At 39.5% G+C, this 11,833-nt stretch overlaps 2 protein-coding genes across 2 annotated transcripts in view; one reads left to right on the top strand and one right to left on the bottom strand.

The window, feature by feature from the left end:
* LOC149731881 (organic solute transporter subunit alpha-like) overlaps positions 1-11,833 on the top strand; it is a 42,485-nt gene that overhangs the window by 17,470 nt on the left and 13,182 nt on the right. Inside the window, exon 2 of the mRNA XM_089885373.1 lies at positions 3,867-4,028. The gene's annotated coding sequence lies outside the window, so the exon portion shown is untranslated. The remainder of the gene's footprint in view (positions 1-3,866; positions 4,029-11,833) is intronic.
* On the bottom strand, positions 4,742-11,713 carry LOC149731884 (uncharacterized). Its single transcript, XM_089885351.1, has 10 exons — positions 11,111-11,713; positions 9,967-10,066; positions 9,091-9,233; positions 8,533-8,728; positions 7,954-8,081; positions 7,440-7,656; positions 7,235-7,360; positions 6,663-6,881; positions 5,923-6,192; positions 4,742-5,565 (listed from the first exon to the last, which is right to left on the bottom strand). Exons 1-10 carry the CDS (start codon positions 11,251-11,253, stop codon positions 4,945-4,947), a joined length of 2,163 nt encoding a protein of 720 aa, XP_089741477.1. The 5' UTR covers positions 11,254-11,713; the 3' UTR covers positions 4,742-4,944.

Here is an 11,833-nt window from a genome sequence, read left to right as displayed (position 1 = left end):
TGAATAATCATAAACCGGAATAATTGTCGGGTGTTTGACTGACTGCATTGCATCACCCATCCGCCCAACAACGCTATACCAGCCGCCTATACTGTACATAATCGATACCGATAGCTGCTGTGCACGTAACTATATATGTAATGGGGCTTAAGCTATCGACCTTTTCGATTTCGCTACTAATGAAACTGCTTCATAACCGTAAGCTGCCAATATTGGTTTATTTATAGGAAAACATGTGGGTTATAATTTGATTACAACGTATAGGGGTTTAAAGGTCCAGGGCCGTCGTCCCTCAATAACTGGATCAATAAAGCGCTTACAATTCCCCCAAGTGCAGGATTAACTAAAAACTCAACAATAACTCTTAACAATCGCATGCACGCTTTACAATCGCCACTCTTAAATAGCGGCCACTGCGACTGGAAAGCAACGACAATTAAAAGCTCTATCAGCGCCTCGTAACACAGCACAACAATAGAGACGAATGAGGTGGCAGGTTTCCAACAGGACGCTTGGCTTGGAACGCTATTCAAGTGGCCGATGGAATAAAAACGTCATCCCCACTGAGCACGGCGTATTGTACTGTAACAATAGGTGAGCGACCAGGACAATATGCGCTTTCCAACAAAGCAAAGCCCCTGCCTATGTCATCGCAAATTACCTAGCAACGCAGACGTGTTTTTACCGTTGCTGCGCGATTTTACAAAACTCTTAGGAATTTCAAGGCATTTTGAGCCAAGTTTTCGTATCCGGCCCCTTTTCCTGCCGACACGGGTATTTTAACCTTGAGAAAAGGGTTTGACGTACGTAAGCGTGACGCAATAGCATTTGCGGAAATTTTCTCAAAAGACCTTTCGTTCTGCGTACGCTACAGCGTAATTTGTGGTGTGCGTTATCGCAATGTAAAACATAGAAAAAACATGTAAGGAAAATGATTCATGGGGCATAAGATAATACTATAAATATCGAACCTGTAATACCCGTTTTTCAACGGCAGGGGATTACTGTTTCCCCCTATAGACCCTGTACGATATATAAACATAACCAACACATCGTCTCCACTCGATATATTGATCAACGTAGCAATTACATAAGTTAATTACCGCATACATCAGTGTAGGGTGTTATATTATACTTAAACACTTCAGTAATTGCGGAATGACCTTTAACTTATGAGAATATCCTCCAGCTTTCGGGCAGAATGTTTGTGTGGTGTCGAAGGTTTATTAATAACCGGTGCGCTTAAAGGACTGGCCATTGGTCAATATATAGGCAGCGCCCACAGCTGAAACATCGTGTGTTGTTTGCCCTTTACCTAAGCCATTTCAACCATCCAGTGAATATAATTGAATTAGGACTTTGTATGAATAAGATTCGGTTTCTTTACTTCGCCGCGGTGGAGCTGCGAAATATGCTATTGTTTACCAGAAAGACTAAGACGCTGTTATATGTTAAGTTTCTAAACTACATTTGGTTTAAAATTTGATTTTTTAAATGTGGGATATTTTATTCACCATTTTTAACTGGTGTGATTGAATTGTTCATATGGTAGGGTGGGAGAAGATGGGACGCCTTTCCAATCTATTTTCACGTTCCATTTGGTAGTAAATAAATAACATTCAAAAAATTATTAATGCGTCTCCTCACAACTCATATAGACCGTTGTTGATTGTTTAAAACGCGATCAGAATATCTGGCACATTATGTGCCAGAAGTGTCCCGTCTTTGCCCATTCTACTGTACAATGTTTTGTTAACGTGTTTGGTTGATGTTTTGGTTCTGTCAGTCTCAAAGAAAATGTAAATCAATTAAAATAGCGATAAATGGTGATAAGATATGACATTTCTAAATATAGCAATCAGACTCGTTCGATTGGTTTAAAAACGCATTTCGGAAGGTTCCGGATTTTAAGGTAAGGAGAAAATATTCTCACGCAAGTATTTAAGACAATTCCATTGGAGTGTAAACAAGTTAATTCTCCTATATATGACATGCAGAATTATCTTGTATATATTGTTAGGGGTTTGCTTTTGTCCGCGTCATGCACAATTATCAACGCAGCAATGATAGCGCATAGAATGCGATGTAATCTTTTCCTAGAACACCGTATCGGAACTGTAAATGTGCGTACGCTTGCATGTGTATAATCCGGTGAGCAGATTAGTCTGCACTTCCCATTACGTTGTATGCTACCACACTTGTAATTATGTGGCAAGGTAAGCCCCAAAGTGAGTTTGCGCGTGCGGCCTATATAGTAACTCCCGATCAAAACAACATTCTTTGTCGCATGCTTCATGCACTCGCACGCATACAGCGATCAGTCGCACGCCAACCCGCACTGATTCGCGTGACAGCGCTTGCATTACTTGGCCAACGTCATCAAACAAAGGGTACGCCTATCAATCGTGATAGCTGAGTTAGTAGAATGCTGTTGATGAAATATGCGATACCCAATCCATGAATGACGGTGTAAAATATCCCGCTAAAGAGGTCATGCGACGCTTTGATGCTATAAAAGTAGGTTATTGTCGAACTATAGCGTATCGCTTGTGTTTTCTTTCGCCGTCATCACAATAACATAAGCGTTACTACATTACGACAACATTATATAAAGCCGCAATGACGTTTTCGCCGCGTAAATCCGCCGTAGTGACTGTTGTCACGCCGTCGGCGGTTGTACGTCATAGTTGGCATTGTGGCGTGTCATTACCAGCTCATCTAGATTACATCACAGCAAGATAAGCGCCACACAGAAGCAATTGCAACATGTTTTATTCGAGGTATTGACGTTATGCATGTTTCACACATTCGCCTTTGTTCGACCTGAGCAAATTTTCCCCGATGGTGAAGCACTATATACGGTCAGGTAATGAACCTGTTCAGCTTAGAGTTAGGATAACAGTGTTTGACATGTTTAGGTTTGGAACTTCAGGGAAGCCAGTTGAACCTTGTACCCGCACCCTCGTTCCAGTTAAATCCCCAAGAACAATATTTACACCGCATGATTTGCATTAAAAATTGTCCTTAAACGTCCTGAATAATCAGCCCGGTAGTGATGTAGTTTGTTAGGAGAATTGACGCATGTCATCCAAAATCAGCCCCTTTCGGTCACGACTTTTATGTCAATTTATTTACCGGCTTATGCAGCTGTTGTGGGCATCGGGAATTCTGGGAAAGCGGACTGAGTGAATTTCTCTATCAAATAACTTGATCAGATCAGTTTGATTGCGAACTGCAGCATATTATTAAGGTTTGGCCGCAAATTGATAGACCTTTAAACTAATGTCGTACCAACGTATTTTTCTGCAAAATGTCCCGCATTTCCGTCATTCCCCGATTCGCAGTAATGCTTTTTGCGGTACGTACGCACTTCCCTCGTATCTGCTTGAATCTGTTAGCTACATATCTTTGCACCAAGATTTAGAGCAGCGGTCAGGGTTACTCGGAACCGCACGAGACACATACATGTTTGTGGCGAAGCAACCTGGTATATCAGCCATGAATTTAATATAGGATCCGATATTGCTTGGCGCGGTAGCGGGTTTCTCCTTCGTAAACAGGAGCGAATCATCGCTATGTTTGTGTATTCGTCTGAATTTTTAAACTGAAATGACTCACGTTGTTGATAGACCATCTGTGTTTTATGTAACTGACTAATTAATACAACGAAACTCTTCACATACCTGTCAACGCTTTCTCATTAAACTGTTTTCCAATGAAAAAACCAAATGCCTGCTGTTAATATAACCACGTTTTCTAAACGCTTTGGAAACCAAAAATCAATAATGGAGGAGTTTTAAGCTCCACTAAACATTAACAAACGTGTACGAGCGACCTTTACATTAATCCTTACGTATAAATCACAGACCGAATGAACATACGATTCCAAGACCCAGTGCTTGCTGCTTTTGATGTGGCCACAAAACCGACAATATGTTTCCGCGTTGCTGTGCATGTCTCGATATGGGCAAACATTTGAACAAAAGTTAATATTGCCGGATGATGTACGGATTGTTTTCATTGAACTGGTGAGTGGTTGCTTTGATTTTTGTCGTGGTTATTGTTTGTATTTGTTTGGTTGGATAAAAGTAAACAGGAACTGACCGGTACCGTTCGGTCGTTTTTCATAACGTAACACACAAGCGCGAGTCGTTCTGTAACTTATTATCAGTGACCGGTCATGTCATTCGTTATTATATTAGGTTCGTTATTATATTCGGGGCCCTATGGTTCGTTAAGACATTTATTTTAACTCCAGGTGGCACTAGTGATGTACGCTTGATTCCGACTTTAACACGGCTGATTCTCGAAAACAAAAATTCTCACTAAGTGCTGGCGCAGTTTTCGGCTGCTGATGCAGTTTTCGTTACAGTACATTTGCCACACTGGCAAGCACTTACTCATAAAGTGTTCAATAATTAATAAGTTGGAAATAGTTCAATAGCCGTTTATATTCATCACAAGATTATATAAGCTGGTGTTGGCCAGCCAGCTCATCCTTATCGCTGTTTCATGACAACACCAATGTCAAAAGTTCGCATTAGCTATTCATTAGGAAGCCAGGTTTAGCAGCTTTATCATTACGTTGTTTTTCACTCAGTCGTTTCGCCACCATACCTTACCACGCATGCATTATTAACAGTTCGTAATAGTGCGCTACAAAGTGATGTATGACTGAATGCTTGCAATAATCAACAACGCCGTTATTGCATTCCCGTATAACACCCACAATATATCAAAGTAGAATCAAAATAAGGTTTTATTAAAAATTCAACACTGAATAGCTACACGTCTAATACAAATAAAAACATAAAAAAACGTACGGCAATAATTCGTGTAACGACCTGTCTCCTCGGAATTCATATTCGGGCCAGCAACTGCTTGCCTTTTTCTCTCTACACCACTCAAACCCCCAACATGGAGACGCATGTTTCATTCCCTTATCTATACAACAGCAGCCATAGCTGCCAGCAAACAAAACAACAATTTGGCAAAAGTTAAAACACCCACTCTGTGAAATTCGCCACCGTTCCGTTCGCTATTTTGAACCGAAAGCACCGACGGAACGTTCTCAGCTTTGGATGAGCTTGGCTGCATGCTGTTCCCGTTGCCGCTATCGGTCATTTCAGTGTCAGAGAAAAAATCGTTATAATCGTAGTATCTTAATTCCTTTCCACTTAACGTTTCACACTGACGACTGCCCAGTAATGAACGGCAACGAGGTGATTCGTCTTTTTCGGATTCCTTTACTTTTGATAGCAAGGGAATCGTAGGGAATTCTTTATTGCTGAATATTCTGTTATCAGAGTATGAAATCCCAGTACTAGACATGGATTTACTCCCAAGAAGTCTTCCTGTGCCCCCCCACATCCCAGGACCTCCCCCTGGTCTGTTCGTTTGCATTCGTTTCATGGCCGTTGTCCCATCCTTCTGTCTTGTTATCACGAACGACATTTCCGAACCCCCGAACTGATTCGACGACCTGCAAGTGTACACCCCGGTAGCTTGCTGTGGAGTCACCATGTGTAGATGCAGAAAGCCGTCTTTAGAAACTTTTATGTCAACCTTAATAATAAAAGTTTTCTTTAGCATATGGGGGAAGATAAGACACCTTTTCATTCTATTTTCTCGGCCCATTTAGTACTAAACAAAGAACATTCAAAGAATTATAAAACAGCATCCCCACGACTCCCATAGACCGTTGGTTGTTTGTTTAAACAGGACCAGGATATTTGGATATTACATGCCATATTTTCCCACCCTACCATATTATTCTTAAATGAAAAAATATTTTAAGTTTTATCATAATTCAAGATTGTTCACAACAATGTTACATTCCATCATATAGTTTCTGATTACAATGAGAATCAATCATGCCCTGCAGTTTTGTGTAAAACATATATTCAGTAGTTAACGTCTTACGGTTGGATGTTTAGCGGAAACGTCGCACAGAAAACAAGAGTTTCTATAATTCATTCTCTCGCGCTTGCTCTTTTCCAAATTGACGGAGTTTCGCTCAGGTGTTACCCCATCATTCAATGCAGTGGTATATGGGAGCACCCAACGCACTTTAGGTTTGGGAAAACCATCTGACTTGCAAACCACCTTTATCGTTACTGGGGCCATGGACGACCCGAGAGACAAAGACGTTTCTCTGGATTTTCCAATACCGAATTCGGTAATGTTTGCTCCCTACAACAGAGACAAGAAACGTAAAGTTGTGCGGACAGACCCTGCTTAGTTTATAATAGACTGGAGCAATGCCAATACATGTTTTTATTCTCTTTTCTCGACCCTCTTTGGTAGTAAACTTAGAACGTTAAAAGAATTATAAATTCCGATCCTTAATTGCGACTCCCAAAGGCGCTGGATAATTGTTAAAAACGCGAATTTATGAAATATTGGATAATATTTTCTAAAAGTATAGTAGTGTTGGGGAGTATGGGACACCTTTAGCACATAATATCCAAATATCCTAATTGTGTTTTAAACAATTAACAACGGTCTATGAAAGTCATGAGGATACGGTTTTTTAATTAATGAAGTGTTCTTTGTTTACTACCAAATGGAAAAGAAAAAATAGAATGAAAAGGTGTGCCATCTTCCCCCAAACTATTGTATTATAACACGGTACTATACGTGAATATTGCAAACACATGCACCTTGCATGAGAAGGAGTCGACGCGTAGAGTCGAATGATCTACTGGACTTCTTATGTTATACCCTTGCATCCAAGGTGGTTGTACACATACTACTGGGCGGTCGGTTGTAGTGACGAAGTTGCTTCGGATAATCCATCTTAAGCGACAATCGCAGACCCAGGGGTTGTTTGCAAGAGACACGTTACGTAAAGTTTTCATGGAATCTCCAAATACCGATTCCTGAAAAATACGTTTAAATTGTCAAGCGCCTTAGTAGTATAGTGATTCAAGCGCCCGCCTCTTCTAGGGGTTTTGGGTTTAAGACTCGTCGCTGCCGCCATTGTGGTCATACAGGCCTTGGGCAAGAACCTTTACGACAGTTGGTCCAATTTAATAGTTATTTACGAAACTTAAAATTGTCAGGCATACGTTAAAATATTCATAATCACCACAAAGATGCATACGTTGTGTTATAACGATTGCCATTGCCTCGCCACGCGAGGATAAGAAAATTTACATCCATTCAATAATAACAAATTACATATATGTTTAAATGATATGGTACATTGCACTCTTTCTAATTCAGCACTTACAGTCATAACACTGAGGTTATTTCCGTACAAATCGATGTTCACCAAGTTGGAAAGATTTAATGCACCAGACTCTATTAAAGTCAACCCTGTTCTTCTGAGGTTCAGTGTCTTTAAATAGTAAAGATTCTGTAAAGAAAATAACCTACTCGTTATAGGTATATTCATTATATTGAGGTATACCATTATACTGCATCAGATCCAGTACCTTAAAATCTAATTCCTTCACTTTCTTAATAAGGTTGTGAGATAGATCCAGCTCTACAATACTTCTTTGTACTCTATCCAACAGCTGGTTTGGGATATTATCCAAACTGCAAGCCTTTAGTGACAATGTTTGCAAACGGCTCAAACCAGTCAGCAGGGTCTTCGGAATTCCATGACTGCCAAGCTTTGAAAAGTTTTCGATTCTCAGCTCGCATAACCTTTATAAATGGACTTTCAGTTTAGTGTTGCGTCGTTTTAAGCACTAAAACAGGTTCAAGAGATCGAATTAACCAAAATAGCAAAGATAAAAAACTTACACCTTACTGAGTTTTATTTATTTAAAACAAATTAAGGTTATTTGAAAGAAGGGTGCGTAAAGACACGATCTGTACAGTGGGGAACTGCTTAAAGAAGTTTGATTTAAAGATTGGATCTTAATAAAAGAAACAGATTAGGCCTACACAAAATAAATTTCACCGTTGTAAACATATGGAGTCAGTTTGTAAACGACTTACATTCTGTTGTTCTGTAGTAAGTTGGCTGGTATCTTTGTCACCTGGCTGAACGACCGGAGAACAAGTCTCTGCAACCTTTCTAAATCCTTAAACAGTCCTTCATCTAAAGTGGCGATCATGTCTGACATCTGTGTTGGGAAACTAACATCGTTATAAAATATTCAACCAGTTATACTATAAATACACCGAGGCTCCACCCAAAAACTGATACTCTTTGCCACACCTTTTATTCATAAGGTGGCTATACACAGCATCCGGAACTTGTCCGTTTTGTCTGTTTTGTCCGGATTTCGCTGCCGCATGCGGAACTCGGTAATGGGTTTGCATATGACTTCGCATGCGAATTCGCACGCCGGATACTGTGTACAGCCACCTATAGCGTGTTTTTACAACTGCTACATTGCTGTTAATCCCTTCTCTTTGTTCTTTAAACAACATGATTTCGCTATCTTTTCAAAAAGATGAATAAAATTAATGGTATGTTACGTTTAACCCCTTTAAACAAATCCGATGGTAATTTTAAACTAAATTAACTCAACAGTACTACAACAGTTCAGTCTAACGTGCAGTTTTGTTTACCTCTAATACTTGGAGTTTCTTCATCCCCCAGAAAGCGCTTGGTGCAATACACATGGTGGGGTTGTTGGAGAGCTTCAACTCTTTTAGGTTGTGAAGATTTTTAAAATTATCTGGGGTTAGGACGATTAAACGGTTCCGCGAAAGATCAAGAAATTCCAACCGTTTCAAGTGAAGCAATGTATCTTCAGTCACAACCCTACAACAAGAAGCATAACGAACATATTACTGTGGAGAATACGGGACACCTTTAGCACAAAATATCCAAATATCATCATCGTGTTTTAAACAATTAACAACGTATATAGGAGTCGTGAAGATAGGGTTTTGTAATATCTTGGATGTTATTTAGGACCCGAAAAAGGAATGGAAAGTTGTCCAATTTACCACTACACTACTATATATATAAGAAGTAGTCCTGCCTTGACTGCTCAGAACTTCTTTATAGATATATACGTTTATCATCTCTAACAAGTTCAACCAATTTCGCAACCAAACTGCTTAAATTGGTTTCGACCATCTACCATATTTAGTACTGTATTGTCCAAGCATTTGACTCACCGGAGTCTGTTGTCGGATAGATTTAGCGACCTCAAGCGACCCAGACTCTGAAACGCAAGTTGCGAAATATCTTCAAGTCGATTGTCGCTTAAATCTACGACTTCAAGTTGATAGCAATTTCTAAAAGCTGTTGGTCCTAGTCTCTGCAAATATGAGGTCTGGTATATATAGTACTGTGGGGAAAGATTGATACTGGTTAGCACATAACATCCCATTTTGCATCCGCATTTTTAACAATTAACAACGCTCTTTTAGAGTTCCGCAAATATTATGTGTTCACAATCAAACGAAAGGACAACGAGAATATAAATATTGACCATGTTTTCGAAGCCATCGTTTTACGATGACCATTCATTATACCATATTGGCGAATTTATTACACGAAATGCGTAAGCACTATGAATTTTGTGTGCGCGTCTGTCGCTTGTTCTAATTACAGTCATATAGACTCTAAACGTTCTTACACCTGCTAGTAATTTGTTGAGCGAAATTGTTGATGTATTTTACTTCTCACTTGACGTGGTTTACAATGCATAAAAGAAGATTAATATTTAATGCACTTTTACGAGCGTTCTTGATTTTCTAAGTCGTATTTCCATGGCACACGACTTTCTCAAGTTATTGTCGCGTTTTATGGTCGTCGGCACGAGCCTTAAACTATTAAATTTTAAAATACAATATCTTTCCTTTCGTACACACGCATTGAGATTACAGCCGTACACTTTACCCCATCCGTATGAATTCACCAGCAAGGTTGCGTCATGGCTGCATATTTTAAACGTTGGCGCATGCAGAATTGGCGCGCGAATGGCGTTATCGCCCAGTAGCCTGATTGAAACCTTCGTAATCCCGATTCAATGTTGTTTTTTGACTCACCGATAGAGTGGAATGATTAACTGTTAGCACTTTGGTGTTGGCTGGGATCCCAAGCGGAAGTCGTCGCGTCAAGCTTCCCAGCCTTGTACACGTCACAGATCTGTGGAAAAAGTTATTGTAGTAGAATGGACACCTTTAGCACATAATATCTAAATATCTCAATCGTGTTTTAAACAATTAACAACGCTGTATTGGAGTCGTGAGGACATGGTTCTTTGAATGTTCTTTGTTTACTACAATATGGGTCGAGAAAAATGAATGAAAAGATCTTCCATCTTCACGCACCCTGTACTATATAGCATTTATTATATAGACGTCGGGAAGAACTAAAGCGACTTCGCTAACAGCTTCGCGCATCAGAATATTTTTTTAAATGTGATTATGAATTAAATTACATCCCGAACCAGGTCGCAATCCGTAAATTACGATCTGCGTTTAAACCGATGAATAATTCAAATATCGCTCTGAAAGCCTTATCACGCTTTTTGGTTTGTACTTGAAATTGAGTTTCAAGTGTTTTAATTTTGATGAGTGTATAAAAAAAGCTCCAAAAACAATACCGCGCCCAAGTTCTTTCTAAAAATATCCTATGCATGCTGGAGATAGACAGCTGCTACAGAAAAGGCGATTTCTTTGATTGTGTCTCGTTGCTTTTGACCTCCACACAGGAAAACATTTGACCCGTTTACCCAATGCGATCTTTTATCGATTTTAATGCCGTAAAGTTGCGTGCGTTAATATAAAACTTACCCACTCTTATGGTGGACATGTAGAAGTTTTCTCTATGTCGATTTTAAGTTTTAAATGGCGTTCTTTGTAATTAATATCCTAGAGAACAAAACGCGTAAACGTTCACATAACGTCGCCATTAGTCGACAACCAATTAAAAGTTTGCGACAGAAAAGGCTGACTTGCAACTTTACTATACTGTTTCAAGTTCCCCGAATTTCTCACGCTTGCCCAACTTCGTAGTCATCCATAATTTAAATTCTATTTTAATACCTAGGTTCCAGGAGTATTTTCGGGGATAAAATATTAATCACTGTTGACCGCTCAACAATGGTATCCAGTTACACTACTTGTCATACTTGATACTATAACGCCATCCCACTAGGCTTTTTAGGCTGCTATGCTTTAGGCTTACCTTGTAACGGAGTTGCAGTCACAGGCCCCCCCTTGTTGGGGGCATGCACGTACAAGCATATTCCCTTCTGCGGCCAGGGTTAAGAAGACGAAAAATAAAATACAAACCATGGCGGTTTGCTTGGTAGCTAGGCTGAAAGACATAGTGTGGCATTCGTAGCTCAACGACGACGATTCGCAACGCTTTTCTCTCCTGTTTCTTGCCTCTCTTCGCGCTGAATATTCAATTAGGCAGTGACAGGTTAATATTATCAGCTAAAATTATTTTATGCTGAATTTCGTTTCAACACAAATACGTTCAAATGTAATCCTGTAATCTGTAAATCGGCAATTGACAGCAATCCTACAAATTATATTAGGGAACACTTATGAAAATTATTAAAATTCTTAAAGACTTGTTTATACCTTTTGGAAACGTTAAACTGTAAATGCACAGTGCGCACAATAGACAGTATAACCCGCAAGTAAATTCTACGGATATAACGAGCAGTTTTGTTTTCTCAGATTAAATATTCAACGCAACTATAGCTACTGTAATAAACAATTTCGTTTTCTGGCTCGACGTTACACTACAGAATTTCAACAACATTTCTCTTAGAACCATATTCCTAAAAAGTCAAACGTCCGGATTCGTGAAGTTAGGTCTTTGAAAGTTCCTGTGTATGCTCCATTTAACAAGGCAGGTCGGTAACTTAACCACCCATGTACATATATATACCGCAGA

The sequence above is a fragment of the Ciona robusta genome, chromosome 9 (genome assembly GCF_009617815.1).
Source record: "Ciona robusta chromosome 9, ASM961781v2".
NCBI classification, from domain to species: Eukaryota; Metazoa; Chordata; class Ascidiacea; order Phlebobranchia; family Cionidae; genus Ciona; species Ciona robusta.
The sequence above is the reverse complement of the archived record's forward strand: the minus strand, read 5'-3'. Positions and strand labels throughout refer to the sequence as shown.

Bases quoted from the DNA above. Each gene is read 5' to 3' on its own strand.
- LOC149731884 (XM_089885351.1), bottom strand. From the start codon at position 11,253: ATGTCTTTCAGCCTAGCTACCAAGCAAACCGCCATGGTTTGTATTTTA. The intron at 7,361-7,439 runs GTACTGGATCTG...TTTTCTTTACAG, and splicing joins TGAAGGAATTAGATTTTAAG to AATCTTTACTATTTAAAGAC. The intron at 6,193-6,662 runs GTGCATGTGTTT...TCTCTGTTGTAG, and splicing joins TCGACTCCTTCTCATGCAAG to GGAGCAAACATTACCGAATT.